This window comes from Aquarana catesbeiana, linkage group LG02, assembly GCF_042186555.1.
Source record: "Aquarana catesbeiana isolate 2022-GZ linkage group LG02, ASM4218655v1, whole genome shotgun sequence".
NCBI lineage: Eukaryota > Metazoa > Chordata > Amphibia > Anura > Ranidae > Aquarana > Aquarana catesbeiana.
In genome coordinates, this window is record NC_133325.1 from 24,702,333 (window position 1) to 24,725,162 (window position 22,830).

Sequence of the window (22,830 nt, forward strand, 5' to 3'; positions counted from 1 at the left end):
TGTCAGCGCCCATCAGTGCAGCCTCGTCATTGCCCTTCAGTGCAGCCTCGTCATTGCCCTTCAGTGCAGCCTCGTCATTGCCCTTCAGTGCAGCCTCGTCATTGCCCTTCAGTACAGCCTCGTCATTGCCCTTCAGTACAGCCTCGTCATTGCCCTTCAGTACAGCCTCGTCATTGCCCTTCAGTACAGCCTCGTCATTGCCCTTCAGTACAGCCTCGTCATTGCCCTTCAGTACAGCCTCGTCATTGCCCTTCAGTACAGCCTCGTCATTGCCCTTCAGTACAGCCTCGTCATTGCCCTTCAGTACAGCCTCGTCATTGCCCTTCAGTACAGCCTCGTCATTGCCCTTCAGTACAGCCTCGTCATTGCCCTTCAGTACAGCCTCGTCATAGCCCTTCAGTGCAGCCTTGTCAGCGCCCATCAGTGCAGCCTCATCATTGCCCTTCAGAGCAGCCTCGTCATTGCCCTTCAGTGCAGCCTCGTCATTGCCCTTCAGTACAGCCTCGTCATTGCCCTTCAGTACAGCCTCGTCATTGCCCTTCAGTACAGCCTCGTCATAGCCCTTCAGTACAGCCTTGTCAGCGCCCATCAGTGCAGCCTCGTCATTGCCCTTCAGTACAGCCTCATCAGCACCCATCAGAGCAGCCTTGTCAGCGCCCATCAGTACAGCTTCATCAGAGCAGTCTCGTCAAGGCCTATCAGTACAGCTTCATCAGAGCAGCCTTGTCATTGCCCATCAGTGCAGCCTCGTCAGTGCAGCCTCACCAGCGCTCATCAGAGCAGCTTCATCAGTGCGGGCTCATTAGCGCCCATCAGTGCGGGCTCATTAGCGCCCATCAGTGCGGGCTCATTAGCGCCCATCAGTGCGGGCTCATTAGCGCCCATCAGTGCGGGCTCGTCAGTTCAGGCTCATTAGCGCCCATCAGTGCAGGCTCATTAGCGCCCATCAGTGCAGGCTCATTAGCGCTCATCAGTGCAATCTCATTAGCGCCCATCAGTGCAGGCTCATTAGCGCCCATCAGTGCAATCTCATTAGCGCCCATCAGTGCAGGCTCATTAGCGCCCATCAGTGCAGGCTCGTTAGCGCCCATCAGTGCAGGCTCATTAGCGCCCATCAGTGCAGGCCCATCAGTGCAGGCTCATTAGCGCCAATCAGTGCAATCTCATTAGCGCCCATCAGTGCAATCTCATTAGCGCCCATCAGTGCAGGCTTATTACCCTGTTTCCCCGAAAACAAGCCCTACCCTGAAAATAAGACCTACAAAGACTTTAACTAGGGCTTATTTGGGGGGTAGGGCTCATATTGCAGCCATCACCGACAATCACGCTAGGTCTTATTTTCAGGGAAACCGGGTAGCACCCATCAGTGAAGAGGAGAAATTACATATTTGCAAATTTTTATAACAAACTTAAGTTTTATTTTTCATAATGTTAGGTCTTTTTTCTGCTTGTGTAGCAAAAAAAAAAAAAAAAAACCCCAGTGGCGATTAAATACCACCAAAGAAAGCTCTAGTTATGTAAAAAAATGATGAAAATGTCCTATGTGTACAGTGTTGGATGACCGCGCAATTGTCATTCAAAGTGTGACAGCGCTGAAAGCTGAAAATTGTTCTGGGCGGGAATGGGGGGGAGGGGAGTGTCCGGTATTGAAATGGTTAAGGAAGCTAAATGCTTCACCCTGCCTTCCTCCCCCCCCCAGCCATGATCTGCCTGTATTGCTAAGCACAGAGACCCAGTAAGGTCACTGGGTGCAAAATAAAGTATGTAAAGAGAGTGGAAAGATTTTATCTGAAAGAGAATTATGGGGTTTGGGGGTTTTTGCCGATTTTATACTTATCTAGGTGGATGCAGCATCTGTCCCCCCGCCGCCTCTAACACTGAGAAGCGAGCGATTGAACACCGCCGATCGCTCAGTTCTCAGGAATTCTCAGGCTCTCTGCTCTGCCTCATCCTCGCTCACTGGAGAGCTGGGCTGTGGAGGGGGCGGGAGTGGCCGGCTCAGCAGCTCACTGATAGGCTGAGCCGGATTCCAGTCCAGGCATGTGGGCGTATCCTGACCCCAGTGTTGCGATCTTGCTCTAGTCTGGACTGGCTGTGTGACCTCAGCAGACAGCGGAATTCAGCCCCCTGAAAAGGGGTCACGGGATGAACTGCACTCCTGTGATCCACAGCCAAACGAGTTTTCCCCGTACTTCTCCTTTAAACATGCTGATAGGAGGAGAGAGAGGTGAGCTCCCCACTGTGCTACTTCTCCTGTCACTGTCCAGTCACAGGCTGGGGTTGAAGGATGCTGGCCATTAGACTGAGGACATCTTGTGGTGGAAAAGTAGTACAGCGGGAGAGAGCTCCAGATTGAAGTGAATGTTGCAACAAAATCTGATATATTTAAATGGGCTAATCTTTTTAGCTTGTTGTTTTTGGTTGGAGTTGGGTTGTAGCCCCTTTATGACCGCCTGTGGCAAAAGGGGGGGGGAGGGGGGTGGTTTTATTGCATATATGCTGGGTGGCCAATGTCTTAGTGCTGATCGCTCGCTGTACTCTCCCGGCACAGAGACCGAGCTGTGAAAGGCGGCTCCTAATCTCCTCTACTGATCAGAAGTCGATGGGAGGGGCTCCCAATCATGTGACCGCCGTGACATCAGAATCTCTAGTGGTCATAAATGCCTGCCAGAGGTCCTAATCCTTCCTAATAAAAGAATGACCTGTCGGTATGCCATTGCTGCATCCTTCCATGTACAGTGCTTGTTCTAGAAGACGTTTCCCATACTATGAAGGTGTGTTGTCTCCTCCTCAGGACCCTTCATGTCAGTCCTCTTTGCCAAGCTGGAGAACATGCTCACCAACTCTCTGTACGTGAATTTCCTGCTGACCGGAATCATAACTCAGCTGGCCTGTCACCCGCAGCCCCTCCTCCGCTCCTTCCTGCTTAATACCAACATGGTGTTCCAGCCCAGCGTCAAGTCTCTGGTGCAGGTGAGTTCCTTCAGTCTACGCTACGCCTACGCTGGCTTTAAAATGGCCGGGGGGCCAGAAACCCGGGTGTATGAATGTTCCTCAGCTGTGATAAGAGATGGGGGAGGAGAAACAACAGGACACTGATCTTCCCAGTGAAAGGCTGTGGAGTTAGGGGGGGGTGTCAGGACAAGTCTGATCGTTTGGAGGAGAGCAGGCTGACTTCCCAGCACAGCTAGAGAACTGACCATGGTGTGTTCTCCTTCTTAGTGTGGTCAGTTTTTAATAGGAAAGCAGAGGGACTGGCGGGAGCGCCGGGGATTTCACATAAAGAGAACAGGAGACTTTCTCATACAAGTACATGGTACAGCCGCTACATATTAGGAATATGAAGTGTTGGGTTGACATAACTCTTTAACAAGCACTAAGACCGCTCTCACACTGCCTGCATGCTGCATCTGTGGGGCTCTTTCAGAAAACACGCCAAAAACACGGGACATAATAGAAAGTCTATGGGAAGTCTCAGGTACACTGCGCTGCAGCCCAACCCTCTGTAATACATACTACAACCTTATAAATGGTTTCCAGCATGGCGGTGGGGGGGGGGGGGGGGCGGGGCCGTCACCTTGTTGGGCATTGCTGATCACGTGCCTCTCCTGCAGGTCCTCGGCTCTGTGAAGAATAAGATCGAAGCCTTTGCAGCCTCTCAGGAGGATTTCCCCACACTACTCTTCAAAGCAAAGAAGTTCCTGATTGCCCGAGGAAAACTGGACTGGAGCGAGGGGCCCAACTCTGTCCCTGCCCTACGCCGCTCTGACACTATGGGTAAGTGACCCCCCCCCGCCAGTGACACCAGGACTCTGTGCAGGCCAGTCAAGTTCCTTCACCCCAAACTCGCTCACCCATGTCTTTATGGACCTTGCTTTGTGCACTGGTCCAAATCATTTGGTGGAGGGGGGATTATGGTGTGGGATGGAGGGGGGATTATGGTGTGGGATGGAGGGGGGGATTATGGTGTGGGGGGGTTGTTTTTCAGGGGTTGGGCTTGGCCCCTTAGTTCCAGTGAAGGGAACTCTTGAGGCGTCAGAATACCAAGACATTTTGGACAATTTCATGCTCCCAACTTTGTGGGAACAGTTTGGGGACGGCCCCTTCCTGTTCCAACATGACTGCGCACCAGTGCACAAAGCAAGGTCCATAAAGACATGGATGAGTGAGTTTGGGGTGGAGGAACTTGACTGGCCTGCACAGAGTCCTGAGCTCAACCCTTTGGGATGAATTAGAGCAGAGACTGCGAGCCAGGCCTTCTCGTCCAACATCCGTGCCTGACCTCACAAATGCTCTTCTGGAAGAATGGTCAAACATTCCCATAGACACCCTCCTAAACCTTGTGGACGGCCTTCCCAGAAGAGTTGAAGCTGTTATAGCTGTAAAGGGCGGAGCCAACTCAATATTGAACCCTACGGACTAAGACTGGGATACCATTAAAGTTCATGTAAATGCAGGCGTCCCAATACTTTTGGTAATCTAGTGGAGATGGGGCCTTATGCTGTGCTGCCACACATATGCTTATGATCAGTATCGCTGCTTGTTTTCTGGAAGGTATATCCAATGCTCCTGGCACTGTCATGGCACGGTCACCCACCTCTCCTGGTAACATTCCAATGATTGAATCTCATAGGACGGCCAGTGACATGATCACTGTTACAACCAATGACAGTATTACTAAAGAAACCAACCAGCACTGCTGTAATCTTCCTATGTACAATCCTCTGGTTGAATATTTGGGGCAGGTTCCAGAAGAGTGCTTGTCCCTCTTGTACTGACATGACAGTTAGGGCCGCACTCTGAAGGCATCAACCCATATAGTTTGTTCTGTTACGCTGGACCGCACCCACTGATGCGTTTCACCTGGATCAGGCTTAATCATGTAGGTCACGTCAATCCGGGTAAAACGCGTCAGTGGGCAGGGACTGTGCAGAATCTGGTGTAACAGAATAGAGTATATGGTTGATGTTATTAGAGCGCGTCCCTAATTTTTATGCCTCTGAGCCAATCACAGTTATCACCTGATCGGGAAGCCCATATCATGGTTCCAGCCTTTCAAACTCTCTTAAGGGGCTGCTGGGAAGGGGTTAAAGCTGAATTTCAGTTCCCTTGTAAAAAGTGAAGGCACACTATGAGTCCAAGGAGGTGCATGACCTCTCCTGGGCTTATCTCTATAATTAACATCTGACTGCTTTTTTCAGAAGCCCCAGTGCTGATGCTTCAGATCTAAGCTTCTTTAACATTAGAGTCAGTGCAGCTGCTATGCCTGCCCCTCCTCTTCTGCCCAATCACAGAAGCCTTTGTATTATGTGAACTCTTTCAGGAAATACAAAGGCTTCTGTGAATGGACAGCAGAGGGGAGGGGCAGGCGTAGCTGCTCTGTGTGCGCCTCTCTTCTCTCTCACAGCCCCCCGAAGGTCATAAACCTGTTAGATATAAATAGAGAGAGACGCTCAGGAGATGTCATGCACCTCCTTGGACTTAATTCATAGGTTGTCTTCACATTTCCTGGAATTCAGCTTTAAAAAAGAGAGAACTAATCGAGGCACCACATCTAACGACTAGTGAGCTGCAGTATATTGTTGTTTTGGGGTTTATGTCCACTTTAAATACAGAGTGGTGGGTTAGGATTGTCTGTATCCTGTGTGAGTTAATGAAGGCAATACGTAGCTTGCACTGAGGGGGGCGCTGTCCACTGGTTCCCTTCCCTCTGGTAAACTTTAACTACTTCAGCCCCGGAAGGATTTTACCCCCTTCCTGGCCAGGCCATTTTTTGCGATACGGCACTGCGTCAATTTAACTGACAATTGCGCTTTCGTGCGATGTGGTGTTATGGAAATGATTAAGAGCTCCAATCGAGCTCAAGGTTATCTGCTGCTGTCTCTAATTTGAAAAGTGTTGATATGCATGCATATAAAAGTAAACACACTGAGACACGCTCAGTTTCGTTACTGTTACACTTCTAATTTATTCAAGGCGGTGTTAATGTTTTATACACACAAATACGTCATTGCTATGTCAGTCTAATAGGTACATCTCATTGGTCAAGATAGAAAAGAAGATGGATAATTTTCATAACGAGGTTTGGTTCTCTTTGTTCTTATCTCCAGTTCCGCGTTCTTCTGTGTGTGGGAGGTAGGGGGTAATCGCCATCTTGAGAAAATATAGGAACAGAGCAAATCTGTATACTTATATAATGAGTAAGGAGAAAAATATGTATGCACATAAGAAAATAGACATTTTCAGATTACTATTATTATTATCTACATCACATTCCTTCACAATCCCCCCTAAAATGACTATTTTCTCTTTTCTGTCCCTAATACTAAAGGTCCTACTTTTTAGCCTGGCCCTTCTCCTCAGCAACTCTTTTAGGCTGTATATAGAATTGGGCAGCAACTGTTCACTTCCCTCCTCGATACAGCTGGAGAGGTGCAGTCAGGCGCTATCTATCCCTATAACCCTATAGGATTGTGAGATTATGGACAGGGAGTGATTGTAGAGGAGTGAAGGGTTTGTCATCTTCCATCATAAGGGGGTCCTCTTCTTCTTGGTGGAGAAATGTAGGTGTGCTATTGTCTACAGCCTTGCTCATTAACTTTTTTACAAAAGGTAGAATACAGCATATAATCAGGGCTAAAAGAACCAGGATTATTAATACCGTTACCCGTATCTGGGCGAGCACCTTCTGCCACCCACTCATCCAGCTAAAATATTGATCCCATGGGTCTGTGATACCTGAGTTCTTCTTCAACTCCAGTGACAGTTCTTCTAATTTCTTTATAGCTAAAGTAACCTTACCATTTGGGCCAGTATTATCAGGAATGTATGTGCAGCAAGTTCCTGTTTTTTTTTTTCTATCATTTTACAGACACCCCCCTTCTCGGCTAACACCATGTCTAAGGCCATCAGGTCCTGGAATGTCATGTAGGAAGTGGGGGCTATCTGGTCAGCAATTCCCTGGAGGGCGTCTTTAGTGTAATTTACGAATCTCTGTTGGTTATAATATGTGTAGTGTCAGGTCACCTAGAGGCTGGATGACAGATGCACACCGTTGGGATCAGGAATGCACCGCAAGGTAGTGGACCCTAGCACTGACTGCTGCGGATTGTACCCTGGGAGGTTCAGGAAGCAGGTTTACTGGATCACTGACACAGATCCCACTGGGAGCTAGAACATAGATTCCCCAGGGCGCGGAGTCTAAGAGCCAGCAGGTGTTCACCAGAGCCTCTAGTGGTGAGGATGGACTGCGCTGCAGTCTGGCTCCAGGTCGCGGCCCCCAGGGTCTCACAGCTCACGCTCACGGTAGACTACAGGAGCAGAGGAAGGAGGGAGCTGGCTGGAACATCAGGGTCACAGGCAAACAGGGATGGCCGGGAACAGGCCAAAGTCGGTAACAGAAATCAGATGTAGGAAACACAGCAAGTACACACAGAGGCTAACACACAGTGGTTGATCAGCACTGCTGGCTTGCAGTGCACAGGTTAATATAGGGTTCCCTGATAGGGCCTGGGGTGGGGCCATGCTTAGAGGGGAGGTTACAAAAGCAGTCAGGTGAGGGTCAGCTGGTCTCTAGAGATGAACACATGGAGACAGGTAAGCTGATCGACAAACTCTATTGCATAACCATGACATGTAGTTAATTCAATCTACATTCTTGCTGACAGTTGTTATGGGGATCAAAGACTCAAAACCAGCTTTTACCTGATCCCTGCCTTTAAACTCATCAGGGACCCCCCTTGTAACCCCTATGACATGTATGTATACATGAGGATCAAAGCTTCCGGAGAGAGCTGCTCGCTTCCTCCTCTGACTGTGTGCTGGGTCAGTGTATGTATCAGGGGTATCTTTGGTTAGGATATGGGGGCTTTCTATTTTCATCTTTTTTGTCTAATGCACTCTGTGGTCGCCCAGTCTGGCCCTGTGTTCCAACCCACTGGCCCCCACAGAAACCACAACTCTGTCCCCAGTAACTGTATGTATGGCATACATATATGTCCTTACCGTCAGGGATATCACTGTACCAATGGCATCACCATGAAGGGTCAAACGGACAAGGTACTATGTCACCGTAATCTAAGGTAAAGGTGGTCACATGTGTACCTGAAGAGTTACACCAAAACGTAATTATGTTATCATTTTTGTGATGGCCACCTCCTGGGCCCCTCCCCCCTAGATCAAACAGAAAAAGGATATGCAGCACCCGAAAACACGCTCTCCTGCAGTGATAAGCGTGCATTCAGGTGTTCTTCCTGGCCAACTTGACTGAGGTGGCTGTGGTCAGCAAAACTTGGAATGGACCATCATAACTTGGCTCAAGGATCTCCAGACAGTAGTTGGTGTGTTCCTGTATCTAATTCAGGATCTGGAATGGAAGAAAACACCTGGACATGCATTCAGGTTAATTCTCGTGATAATGTGGTTACATAATTAGTCAACACATCAGACTGTAACTGTAACTGTTGTGGAAAGTAACAACCAAGTCTGGGAGCTGAACCGAACAAAATTTCATAAGGGGATAGGGCATGTTTCCCCTGGGGGTGTGTCTGACACTGAACAGGGCAATGGGCTAACTGTCTGGCCAACTCATGTTAGTCTCTTGGGCCATCTTTAACATCCTGTTTTTAGTGTCCCATTCATCCTTTCTACCTTCCCGCTACTTTGAGGGTGGTATGGGATGTGTAGTGCCAACTGAACCCCCAGTGCTGCCCAAATCTCTTTAGTAAGGGTTGTTGTTAGGGCTGGTCCCTGATCTCTCAATATCACCTCTGGGACCCCAAATCTACATACTATCTCACTCAGTAATTTCTTAGCTGTGGTCCTGGCAGTCATGACCACTTCCACTAGGGCGTATTCGAATCTGCCACTTCTTGGCACTTGAGAATGATCAATTTGCATCCTCTGGAATGGGGTATAGGGCTTTTGCCAGGTGCTTCTTCTGTGCATTCTGGGTTACATTTGGTGCAGATAATGCATGATCTGCAGAAGCTGTCGGTCAGTGGAGTAACTCTTGGTGCAACACTTGTTGATAAGAGAGTTCATAAAAGTCTTTGTCAAGTGGGCAGCTCCATGTGCCCATTGCACCACGGCTGGGTACATACTCCTGGGTAGACAAGGCTTCTTGTTGCACTCGAATAGTCCATTTCTGAGAGTTGTTCCTCTCCGTTTCCAGCTTTCCTTCTTATCCGGACTTGTTGTTTCCTGTAGTTCTTTTAGATAAACTCTGTCCACTGGGAAAGTCTGTAAGGTAAGCACGGGGTGGTTTTCTTCTACCACCCTGCTGTCCACTTCCCGCGGACCACCAGCTGTCTGTTTAGCAGCTGTATTGGCTCGATGATTGTCTTAAGCTTCTTTTGAGTTCATTTTGTCGTGTGCTTTTACTCAGAATAGTCACTTGGGTTGGGAGAAGCAAGGCATCAATCAATTTTTCACAGGTGTTCCTGCAGCCATCAGGAATCCTCTGTCCTAGATAACACCATAATCATGGGCAATGCTGAAAGCATATCTTGAGTCCATGAATGTTGGCTCTTTTTCCCTCTGCCCATTTACGTGCTGTAGTAAGTGCTTATAGCTCTGCCTCCTGTGTAGACATCACCGGTGTTAAGGCTTCAGCTTGTAGAACAGTGTTTTCAGTGGTGACCGCGTGTCCTGTGCGGTCACGGGGGTAACAAGTCAAGACTCTACTCCTCCTCCTCCTTTCCCCCCTCGAGAAGTGGAAGAAGGGTGGTAGGGTTCAGTGTTTGACAACTTAATAGAGTAATGCTGTCCAGTAGGAGGGAACACAGGAGTCTCAAGTGTCTGGTAGTGGACAAGTGTTTCGGCTGGATCTTGGTTGAATATGGCAACAACGTCATGGGGAACAAGCAGAACGAGGCAGTGTCCGAGGACCAAGTTCAAAGTTTTGTCAAGCAAGTCTTGTGTAGCAAATCCAGCTCGCAGACACAATAGGCCTCCTCTTGCTACCGCATCCAGCCGACAGGAATAATATCCTATGGGGCGTAGGCTGATGCCGTGTGATTGGGTGAGTACACCTGCAGCATGTCCCAGACGTTCGGATACAAAGAGCTTGAGCGTTTTGTCGTAGGCTGGGAGCCCTAGCGCCGGGGGTGGCGCACTCAAGGGTTTCAAACTTTAGATATTTCTTCAGGAGACATCTGGAAGGGTCTGATTGCAGAGCATCAGTAGGAAGGCTTCTGGAATCCATGCTCTGCACTAGGAAATTAGTCCAAGGAAAATGACAGGTGTTGAGCACCACTGCAATTTGGGCTTTGAGGCTCTGCAGCCCTGGTTGGCAAGATAGCACAACAGGCTTTCTGAGGTGACTTCAACAGGGGGTAAGTCAGCTGCACAAAAGAGAAGGTCATCAACATGTTGGAAGAGAATCACTTCCGGGTGTTCCTTTTGTCATGTGTTAAGGATGATAGCCATAGCTTTTGCAAACTGGCTTGGAAAGTTCTGTGCCCCTTGTGGCACAACTGTTTAGGTATGTTGCCGTTTCTTTCCGTGGATGAATGCGAAAAGGTACCAGCAGAAGGGGTGAGGGTGGACACTGAAGAAAACGTTTGTAAGGTCCACCTCTGTGAGGTATTTTGCAGTCAAAGGCATCCACAGTAGGTACCTGGTTCTCTTTTTAGGATTCTCTTCTTGGGGTTATTGTGGTTTCCGGGGCAATGAAGCGCCCTCTTTTAGCTTGACTGAAACTGGTGGCACCTTTAAGTTACCGTTGTCTCCCGGTCCTGTGGACCATAGGCACGCAGGGATTCTGTCAAGTACTTCCTGCAGTATTGAACTTGAAGTTTTTTTTTCTTCATTAAGTGTCATCAGGAGAGGCAGAGAACACAAAGCAGATGAGTCTTCTAAAGATAGGGGAGTATGTAACTTCACCCCCCTTCAGGCGTGTCCTGATTGAGGCCTGTAGTCTGGACAACACATCAGCTCCTAGTAGATTCAAGGGACATGTAGAGGACACCACAAATCTGGCAAGCAAATCAGGAAGTGGAAAGGAAAGAATTATTAGGCAGGTTCACCGCTCTCAACACACTTTTGGCTGCACCCCTGTCAATGAGGAAAGTGGTAGGTTTTTCGTCTGGGACATCTTGGGGCTCTGCATTCTTTCCTTATGTGACCCCGTTTCCCACAGTTGTAACAGGTGATCCTTACCCTGGTATTGGGCAGTGGTGGTGGACGAGTGTAGGCGGGATCTCCATCATGGGTTACCATGAGGGGCGTTGGTTTTTTACCTTTTTGATTTTCTATACCTCTGGCCACCAACAATAAATCAGACATTTTCATTGAATAGTATTCAGGGCGGGCCACCATCAGGCCTTTTCTGATATCCTCTCTGAGCCCTGAAACAAAAGCAGTTGATAACATGTGTGTGTGTGTGCCTTTATGAGTCTAGCATGATACTTCTTCACAGACTCCCCTTTATCTTGGGTAATATCTTGGATTGTGGTCTTCTGATCCGTCAACTTCTCCTTTGCCCAGTCGTGGAGTTGTGCACAGAACTCCACGCCTGAGGTGTAGGAAGTGGCACTTGTCAGGCAGGCATCATTGAAGGCCATCTGCATGACTGGCCAAAAGACATATCCTGCTTTGATTTGGCATAGGCTGATCAAGTCTCTCCAGGCAGCTGAGTAAGTTTCTTGTATTTGCACTATCCTGTGGTAGAAGGGAATTGGCTGCTTCTCTGGGTCAGGCAGACTTGTCACTAAGGCCGCTGCTTGTGATAGAGTAAAAGCTACATACATCACTGGTGCCCCTTCTGGTAACCGAGACTGTTGTTGGGGCGGGGGCTGACAAGAGGCACTGTTCTTTACGGTTGCCAGCATGTGTTTGAGATCCTCTCGGAACTGAGAGTCTGGAGCCGGATTGGGGGTTAAATCAGTGGGTGGCCTTGCTGCCTGCTGTCGGGCTTCCCACTCAGATGCTTCTTCATCATTAACATATCCGGCCTGGGAATGTGATGCTCCCGTATTGGGGAAGACAGGTGTGTGGTATGAACCATCTTGGTTTAAAACAGCGAGGGCTGGGTACAGGCTGTTTAAGCTTACTGGGTGTACCAAGATGGCCGCCGGCAGGAAGTGCACTGGACTGGGTAGAAAGTGAAGGCATGGGTGCACTAAGATGGCCGCCGGGCTGAGTTGTCACAGTGGGTTGTGCTTGGGTAGTGAGAAAGGAGTGGTTGTTAGACGGAGGGCAGTGCTGTCCCTCCCCTCCTTTGTTTCAGGTTCCAACATATTATCAGTTTTGTGATAAACATACATAATACAATCGCCATCTTTCTTAACTTCCTTTATCCAATTTTCTTTATCACACAGGATTTTTCTCCCTGTCTCTTCAGCAACATAACTTTCACCATTTCTTTCAACTTTGTTAACTATTTCAACATCTTCTTTGCAATATCACTTTCTTTTCCTTTTTTTAAAAGAGAAAAATCACTTTCTTTTTTCTCTCGTACAACCAAGGGGTTAATATTTTTCTCAGCGTTCTTATCAGCAAATTCCTTCGGTGTGGGCACATAAGACTAATGTACAGTTAATCTCAGAACAAAAACAAACACATCAGGGGTAGTGAGGAGCAACGGCCCGCGACCCAACAGATCCCCCGGGCAGCCCCCCTCCCCCTCTCGTGTATATCAAACAATAAACCACAAATACAATCACGACAGGACATTACACCTGCCACTCTTCGAACTGCAAAATTTCAGCAGGCTAAAATAACCACAAGGGCAGACCACCCTGCAAAATAAACACGTTTATAGACGTTTGCCACAAGGGAAACAATCTCATCTCAGAGGCCAAAAGCTCATCTGGAGATGAGACTACCCATTCACACATGTAGCACTTCAGGCTGCAAAGCCAGCAGCTGAAATTCCCCTCAAAGGTTCGTCGAACCTAGAGTAACAAGTCTACAACGTTTGCTACACGGGAAACAATCTCATGCCAGAGGCCAAAAGCTCATCTGGCGATGAGACTACCCATTCACACATGTAGCACCCTTAGACTGCTGAGTTTCGTAGCCCAAAGAATGGCAGACAGTGAACAAAGAATACAGTCAGCAGAAACCCATTGGCAGGTTCGTTAAAACAACCTCAGGCGAGGAAATACCTGCCTCTAAAACAGTCTCAGCATACCGACAGAATCCAGCCGTCAACCGAAAGATAAGAGAGTCGTACAGTGGTAAGAATATCAATCAACTCACCGGTACTGTTAGGGCTGCGCAAACCCCACTCTCATTAATCAGTTAACGCCCGAATGCTTGTCGCGGTATAACTTCGACCGTAGCCTGAGATCCCGGGTTTCGGCACCATCTGTTATGGAAATGATTAAGAGCTCCAATCGAGCTCAAGGTTATCTGCTGCTGTCTCTAATTTGAAAAGTGTTGATATGCATGCATATAAAAGTAAACACACTGAGACACGCTCAGTTTCGTTACTGTTACACTTCTAATTTATTCAAGGCGGTGTTAATGTTTTATACACACAAATACGTCATTGCTATGTCAGTCTAATAGGTACATCTCATTGGTCAAGATAGAAAAGAAGATGGATAATTTTCATAACGAGGTTTGGTTCTCTTTGTTCTTATCTCCAGTTCCGCGTTCTTCTGTGTGTGGGAGGTAGGGGGTAATCGCCATCTTGAGAAAATATAGGAACAGAGCAAATCTGTATACTTATATAATGAGTAAGGAGAAAAATATGTATGCACATAAGAAAATAGACATTTTCAGATTACTATTATTATTATCTACATCACATTCCTTCACAGTGGTACCCAAATAAAATTGATGTCCCTTTTTTTTCCGCACAAATAGAGCTTTCTTTTGGTGGTATTTGATCACTTTTGCAGTTTTGATTTTTTTTTTGTGCTATAAACAAAAAAAGACCGACAATTTTGAAAAAACACAATTTTTTTTTACTTTTTGCTATAATAAATATCCCCCCCCCCCAAAAAAAAAAAGTCTTCATCAGTTTAGGCCGATATGTATTCTTCTACATGTTTTTGGTAAAAATCGCATTAATTGTATATTGATTGGTTTGCACAAAAATGCTAGCATCTACAAAATAGGGGATAGATTTATGGCTTTTTATTTTTCTTTTTGTACTACTAATGGTGAAGATCTGCGATTTTTAGCGGGACTGTGACATTGCGGCGGACAGATCGGACACTATTGACATTTTTTTTGGGACCATTATACAGCGATCAGAGCTAAAAATAGCCACTGATTACTGTATAAATGTCACTGGCAGGGAAGGGGTTAACACTAGGGGGCGATCAAGGGGTTAAATGTGTTCCCTTGGGAGGTGTTTCTAATTGTGGGGGGGGGGGGGACTGACTGGGGGAGGAGAGAGAGACCGCTGTTCCTGATCACTCTTTACTTCTCTGACAGAACGGGGATCTGTCTGTCTGAATTGAAAGATCACCCGCTTTACTTACCTGAGTCCTGGAACTTGACCCGGCAGGGGCGCGCTGTCTCTCTGCCCCGGGGGTTCTCGGCTCTTGATTGGATAGATTGATAGCAGCGCAGCCTTTGGCTCCCGCTGCTGTCAGTCAAATCCAATGACTCGGGGGGCGGGGCTTGAGTCATACATTCGGCAGCTATGGACGCCGAATGCTGGACTCGGGAGCGCGCCCGCAAAGTAAACCCCCCCCCCCTTGGGAGAGCACTTCTCCTAGGGGGTTATCTGATGCAGGGAGGAGCCGCCGAGGGACCCCAGAAATGGAGGTTCGGGGCCACTCTGTGCAAAACCAGCTGCACAGTGGAGGGAAGTATGATATGTTTGTTTTTTTAAAAAGACAAAAAAAACGAACCCTTCCAATCACTTTAAGGACTACGGACTCAGATATACTTTTTCTTTTTTCTTCTTTTTTTATACATTGTAAACACATACATTATGTAGCCGGCTGGCCACTAGAATGGATAAATCTGTGTCCTCTCAGTTATTATTATTATTATTATTATACAGGATTTATATAGCGCCAACAGTTTACGTAGCGCTTTACAACTTGAGGGTAGAAAGTACAAATACAATACACTTTGATACAGTAGGAATCAGAGGGCCCTGCTCCTTAGAGCTTACAATCTAAGAGATGAGATAAGTTTGTTGTAAAATGAAAATGTTACTTTTGTTTTCAATAAAAAAGTGGACCAGAGGGAAGGGAACCAGGGTGGTGGTTTAGGATTGTCTGTATCCTGTGTGGATTAATCAAGGCAATACGTAACTTACACTGAGGGGGGCGCTGTCCTGCGGTTATAGTTTACACCAGAAGTTTGCTCATAGCCCAGAGTCTAACGTATATATCATCTTCTTCTTTCTCCTGCAGTAAAAAGCCGCAAGCCGTCCATCGGGGAGCTGATCTTGCGTCACACTAACAGCCCAACTCGAGCGAGGCAAGCTGCGCAAATGGCCTTCCAGCATGTCCGGGACGGGCAGGTCCTACACGCGCTGTCCGGGACATCCATCTTCAAGTCGTCGGCGGAAAAGCAGAACGAGGCTCTGCGAGTCAAGAACGCCGTGTACTGCGCCGTAATATTCACCGAGTTCATGAAGGAGCTGGCGGCCATAACGCAGGAGCACGCCGTCACCTCGCCTTACCTTCCAGCGGACACAGAGGAGTGAATGGGCCTTCCGATGAAACAGAAAGTCAGGCGCACTCCAGGCAGTGCTTTGACCTGCAGTTGGCGGGTGCTGGGGTCAGGAAACAACGGATGGCGCCATTGTAAGAAGAATTGTGTGGCATCAGCTCAGCGAAACCACTCAACGTGGGCTTTTGTTACATAAAGGATGGCAATGTTTCAGAGCTGTAGGACAGCACCTTCGTCAGGCACCAGTCCCAAAATAGCATGCAAAGACCAATCCCGAGCTGTCCAAAGGTAGCCCCACCTATCACCCAAAGACAACAAACATTGGCTCCCTTTGACCTCAATCGTCACTTCCGCTGGTGAAGGTGCCTTTTGAGTTGGTTGCTTCAGCAATGCTCCATAACTGCTGCTCCATGGCGATTATTTCTAAATATTTGGAGCTACTTCATCACCCTTGTGCCCACACCATCAACATATTCTTTTATTTGTAGGCATACATGTTCATTGCTAGATGGCAATAAACTTTATTGGCATCAGACAAACTCCATTAGGGTTTTTCTGCCCCACCAGACACGATTCGGCCCTGATAAGCTCTTTGCCATAGAGTTTACCTGTATTGAGGCGTCTTGTTCACCACCAGACAAGATTATGCCCCTTCACCTAAGTCATTGGGTTCTTTTATTTGTATATGGTTTTAGTGGTTGCTTCATAGCTAAGCCAATTGTTTGTTGTCTTGAGTGGGACTGCCTTTTTTTTTTTTTTTTTGGGGACAGGTTCGCAATAAACTTTATTGGCATCAGACAAAATCCATCAAGCGTCTTCTCCCCCACCATACAAGATTCCACCACTTTCACCTGATAAGGGCTTAGTCATTAGGTTCTTTTTTTTTGTATGTGGGCGTTGGTGGTTGCTGTATAGCTAAGCTGATCGTCTGTTGTCTTGTAGACTGCCTTTTCTTTGGGGGAGGGGTTCATCATAAGCTTTATTTATCATTAGCCAAGTTCCATCAGGCATTTCCCCCATCGCCAGACGAAATCCCACCACTTTCACCTGATAAGGGCTTAGTCATAGGGTTCTTTTACTTGTACATGGGCGTTGGTGATCGCTGTATAGTGAAGCCAGTTGTTTGTTTGGTGGGACTACCTTTTTTTGGGGAGGGGTTCACTCTGGATTGGTATTCATATGACTGTTGTGTTGCCTGATGAAGGAATCCCCTTGCAGCTCCAAAATGTCGCCATCCTTTATGGGCCAAAGCTCCCGTTGGCCACACCACCCCAAGTGCGCCCAATCTCTCTTCTAATTTTCGAAAGCTAGGCAGGGTCAGACCTGGTTAGTAATTGGATGGGAGAAAAGCTCACTTTGGGTCTACGGCCACACCACTCCGAATGCACCCAAGTTTCTTCTGATTTCGGAAGCTAGGCAGGGTCGGACCTGGTTAGTAAATTGGATGGGAAGGTTTGGTGTGCTGGTGACATCCAGCGTGTGTGGAGCCTTGAGTCGTTGGGTGCAGAACATTTTAGGGTGACGTCTCCTGCGTAGTGCCAATGGATGACCTCTCTTCTGGATTTACAGAGCGGCCAAAGCCCGAAGTGGCCGTCCATTGTTTCCCAAGATTCAGCTGGCCTGTAGATTACACAACCTGACCCAACTGAGAATATTGGCCAAATGCGCCAAAGGAGACGTAGACTCCAGTAGGCCTCTTCCTGTGGATGTCTCTGAATTCCCAGCTGGAACTGAACCCGCCGTCATCCATTTTATAACAGGAAGTTGTTTTTTGTTTTTTTTTTGTTTTTTTTTAACTTATTTAAGTGGCAGTGTGTTCTGAAGGGCAAGTGTGTCCTTGTGTATGTATATATCTGTATGTACATGTGTCTATATGTATATATACATATATTTATACGTACACCGCCATGCGTATACTGCACCCTACATTTCATTTAGGGCATTGTGTACATAGCTCGAGAAATTCAGCCCACTGGAATTCTAGGAGATCCAGTTTTAACGGTTCACACCGGGGTGCCCTTAGCTTACCGAGTTGGCACCCCGGTATAGCTAACTCTTTTAGTGTCATTGACATATGTGTCTTATCACACCAGTTTCCGGGTGTCTACTCGCCTGTCCTTTAGCATCACCCCCAAAAAAAAGTGATCGTAGATTGGGTGATTGTTTAATCAGTTATCTCGTTACCCTCGAAGTAATCCCTGTGTTTGTCCATTAGACTGACCCCTGTGCACCCCCCAAAGGTCTCTGCTCCTGGTAGACTTTCCTGACCATCATTGGTTTTCTCTGTTTCAGCTTTTATTTATTTTTTAACCACTTCATGGCTGCCTAACGTTGATCCTCTTTGAAGAAAATACTTGTGCCATTGATAGCTCCTAGATAGAGGGATCTTTCCCAGTCTGCTCCTGCTTACCACCCTGACATCATTTACCGAGGGGCAGCACCTTCACAGTACCGTAAGAGCTGTAGAGTTACTGAGACCCCTTTTACGTGGTAACATGGACTTGGCTGAAGAAAATGGTACCAAGCTCATGGCTGCTGCTGCTGCTGCATCCATGAACTTTTTAGCCCCTGGTTCACGCTATGAATTGCCTATGAATCGCACAGGAATGTGCACCACATTCCTGTGCAATTCACATGTGATTCAGTGCGATGCATTTTTCAGCCTATTCTTTTTGAATGGGCTCAAATCACACTGCATTGCACCGAAGTAGTGCATGCGATACTTTTGGAAAAACGCACTGCAGCCAAATGTACCGTGCGATCCAGTGCAGACAAACGCACTGCCTTTGCGACCTGCTTTTGGTGTTGTTGACCTTGCACTGACACCCACTGCAGATCGCAAGGGGCGGTGCATTTTAAACGCACCCGCACGCCATTCTAGTGTGGACCGGGGCTTAACCACTTGAGTTCGAGGCCTGTGAATGGCAAGTGGATAAAGTGTTAGCTCACCATTACAGGGGAAAGATATGAAAAGGTGACCCAACACTGTACAACCTCCCCACTGTCCAGTCCCCGCTGTACTTACCTCTTGGAATGCTGAGCTATCAGTGCCCATGCAGCCAGCCCAGTGGTCTGGGGATTTGAAACTCTCTCATTCTTCTCCCTCTTCTCTGTGCAGGACTTTAGGGATGGACCTGTGTGATTCTGATTGGTCAGCGCCTGCACAGTCAGTCATTCCAGTCTGTCTCAGAACCTGAGGGTGGGAGAGGAATGGCGGGAAGGAGTGGAGGGTGTATGCACAGGGGAGGGGAAAATGAGGCCCTCCAGTTGTTGCGAAAACTACAAGCCCTATCATGCCTCTGCCCCTGGGAGTCATGCTTCTAACTGTCAGTCTTGCCGTGCCTCATGGGACATGTGGTTCCTCAACAGCCGGAGGGCTGCAGTTGCCCACTCCTGTTGTGCGGTGTTCACCTTTTTTTTTTTTTTTTTTATCTGTTCTGTTAAGGTAAAATAACACTTTAAAGCCCTGAGGTTTTAGGTGATTCACGTGAGCTCTCTTTCATTTCGCCTCTTCTCCAGCATCGGGTGGTCCTCCGTGCAGAGAGCTGTCTGCATCATTACACTGTTAGTACATGGCACCTCGGGGGTGGGTCCATGACACCCTGCACTCACGGGATGTCCTACTGAGGACCTCTAGTGGTGGAAAGCAATTACGGTGCTGGAGAGGAGGTGAGCACAGCAGCTGTTTTGATTTAAACATCTCAGGGGGTGGCCCCCATTTTTTTTATATTTTTTTTGGACTTACCCATTGTTGCTTTTCTGTTTTTTTTTTTTTTGTGTCTTTTTTGGGTATATCCTCCCCATTGTACACCTGAAGTTTGCCATCATGGTGTCACTAGATGAACATGACACCTATACAGTCTGCAATCCTAACAGTGTGTGTCATGTGATCAGCATCGGGGCCAATCAGAGTGGCTCACAGTAAAAATACTCATTATATAAAAGGTGACTCTGCTTCTAGCCCAATACCCTCCAGGTAGGTCAGCTGTAAAAAAAAAAAAAAAAAACCCTTTGCGGTTTCCGCAGCACACCAGGGAGACTGACTGACTTATCTGTGGTGCATTTTGTAAATATTTCTCTCCATAATTTTTCTTATATAGCATAAAAATGGTGGAAAACCAACTACCTATGAATGTATAATAGCAGAAGAGAGTCTTCTCTCCACAATATTTAGAGTCTACGACTGCCATACTAACTGCCACATTTCCCCCCCCCCATCCCTAAAACAGCTGGAGGGGCGAGCTGACGGACATGAAGTGGTTAACATGGCGGAGGATAATGTCAGAAGTGCGGGAATCTCTAGCGACCAATCCGCTGTCACCTTTCATAGAGCTGCATTCTGCTCATGATTAGGTGCACCTTTCCTGCCTTGGACTTGCACCCCCTCCAGAGATTCTAATATGATCAGTAGGTGAAGATCCGAGGTGCCACAGATCACGGGAACACCCATTGGGCCCCCCGATAGGGAGGATCCAACTTACTGGACAAGAAAAGGGAATTTATAACTTGTGTCTTAATGAATCCTCCTCCCGAGTTTGGCAGAGCTGTATAAATGGAGGGTTTGGGTAAAAACGAAGGCATTCAGCGCCTTCATAGTCATCAAGTATTTTCCAGATCTTAAGGTGGAGCACCTCCTGAGCGTTCTCTGAGTAGTAAGAGCACACGTTACATTGTTTGTATTTTAGGTCTTGTGGCTTGTTAACACTTGATGGGCGGTAAAACCGCGTCATTGTGCTGCACTTGTATGGACCCCCCCCCCCCCTTCAACTGCCCCCCCATCTGCAGCTAGCTGTGGCTTGGGTTGTACACATGCCATGGTCACAATGCTTTGCTTATAGGACACTGCAGGACACTTTCGGCAGGCCTAGCAAGTAAATGGGGGGGGGGGGGGGGGGCGCTCTGCAAGCACCCTGTAACTGCCTGCAATGCACTTGGTTGCAGGGTTTAGGGGGTTAAAGCTGGCAGTGAGGAGGTCAGACAACTTTGGAGGGATTTCCTCTCACTTCCTGTCCTTACTATAGAACAGAAAACCTCCCCAATGATAAAAAAAAAAAAAACACGAGTGGGGTTATAATCTACCTATGAGCTGGCCATATATGAGTGGATTTTCAAATGAACATTCGTACGCAAATTCTCAGTACATTTGCCATTCAAAAGATAATGCGTTCAATTTTGGAGTGAATGAAATTTACTAAAACGAAAATCACATGGCCTGTTAGAAATTTGCACGTTCAAGAAAAATGTTCCATCCGGCTCCTTCAGATTTGGTCATATGTAAACGGTGGTTTAACCCCCACTGACCATTACAAAATCCAATGAATGTTCTTAAAACTGGTGAAATTCTACTAGTGTATGCCCAGCTTTACGCTTTCCAAAATGTTTTGCCTTTAATTCTACTTTAAGTCTTAACATGTTTGGTATCTATTTAATTGACGCAACCTCATCTTTTATATGTTACCAAAAAAATTTGATATTTTAATGATTAATGATGATAAATAGTTGCAACCAAAAAAATATATATATATTCCTACGGGGGCCTCTGCTTTCATCAAGCATATAGTTGTTTTAGGTAATTTTCTAGTTGATTTTACAAAATAATTGCCCTGGTAGCAAAGTAGGTATTAACATTCAACAATAACAAAATGTATCAAAATAATGATTTTAGGTTCCTAATGTCCACAGTTGATGCTAAAAGAGAAAATGGACTGGCAGTTCCATCTCTATAGAGTTAAAACTTTGGCCTTTTCTTGTCGTAGGTCTGTAGCTGTTTTTATTGAGCCTAATCGCCTGAGCTTTATTTCCTGGCACCAGAATGGCAGTATACATGTGGCAGTAGTAGCCCATCTTTTTCCTCCCACAAGACCAGTGCATAGCTGTAGTGTTGACACCCACAAAAATACCCGTTTCCTTTTTTGTTTTCATCGAACTTACGATCTGTGTGAAGAGAAAAAACCCTTATCTGCCACCTTTGGTGGCTGTTCAGCCTCTCTACACCTTAAATGCTAAAGATTCCAATAAGGCAGGGAACGCCTTCTGCCCATCTTTTAGGAAGAAACATTGGTGCTAAGGTGTCCCAAGCAGCCTGGGCCTAAGGGGTCCCAAGGAGCCTGGGCCCAAGGGGTCCCAAGGAGCCTGGGCCCAAGGGGTCCCAAGGAGCCTGGGCCCAAGGGGTCCCAAGCAGCCTGGGCCCAAGGGGTCCCAAGCAGCCTGGGCCCAAGGGGTCCCAAGCAGCCTGGGCCCAAGGGGTCCCAAGCAGCCTGGGCCCAAGGGGACCCAACAAGACAATAACTTGACACCACAGCACCAGGGGATTCCATAAAGACCAGACCGGCTGCTAACCACAGGTGGTAACCATCAATTCCCAAACGGGACCAGCGCATAGAGCCGATGCTACCCTCCTGAGATCGGGGAATCTTGCAACTGCACAAGAAATAAGACAAAGGTCCCAAAGGACTAGTGCATTATCATTAGCACTTTATTTAAAATAAGAGTACATACTCACAAAAGCAATATAATGTAACAGCGTTGTATATGAACTCCAGAACGTCTTCAGCGCAACGAAATCCAATAAACTAGCTGATGTGTTTTTCGGGGACTATACCTCCTATTTTTTTAGAGTTTTGCTCTGAAGAAGGGGACATAGCCCTCCAAATGGGCGAGCTGGTTTACGATGTGCGATATTGGATTTCGTTGTCTTAAAGACCTTCTGGTTCTGGAGTTCAAGCACATTCATTGCTTTTGTGAATATGTACATTTATTTTAAATGAAGTACTAATGATAATGCACCAGGCCTTTGCGCCCTTTGTTTTTTGTGCAGTCTAAGCGGACCCAGGTAGCCCCGGCCTGGGCGGACCCAGGTAGCCCCGGCCTGGAGTGTCTTAAATAGCCTGGGTCCAAGTTGGTCCCCTATACACCAGCACAGCTAGAGCTATTTTCGTCAGAATTGCTTCTCCTTCTCTGAAGTTTTTCTAGGGTGCCTCCCATGAAGTGTGCATATTCATGGAGCTGTGATTGGGAATAACCATCCAACCCATCAATCTCCAATTCAAGGTTTAGAACTCTTAAGAACTCTTAGTGTCCGTTCTCGGATTCTCCATTTATACAGCTTGCCTTAGGCTCAGATCCTCCCTCAGAGCTATCAGTAATAACTTCTATTCCCACTACTATTATCAACCATAATTTTATCTTTTTATATTGTTAAGTTAATTTTAGCCTTTTTTTGTGTCATAAAAGCCATACGGT

General features: G+C 47.1%; 1 protein-coding gene across 2 annotated transcripts in view; it reads left to right on the forward strand.

Annotated features, from left to right (window-relative positions):
* The window catches only part of FHIP1B (FHF complex subunit HOOK interacting protein 1B), an 85,889-nt gene extending 64,982 nt beyond the window's left edge, over positions 1-20,907 (forward strand). For both annotated transcript variants that reach the window (XM_073612671.1, XM_073612672.1), the window contains exons 11-13: positions 2,795-2,973; positions 3,615-3,777; positions 15,327-20,907. In XM_073612671.1, coding sequence (XP_073468772.1) covers positions 2,795-2,973; positions 3,615-3,777; positions 15,327-15,622 — 638 coding nt within the window. In that variant the 3' untranslated portion in view covers positions 15,623-20,907. The remainder of the gene's footprint in view (positions 1-2,794; positions 2,974-3,614; positions 3,778-15,326) is intronic.
* Positions 20,908-22,830: the final 1,923 nt, after the last annotated feature.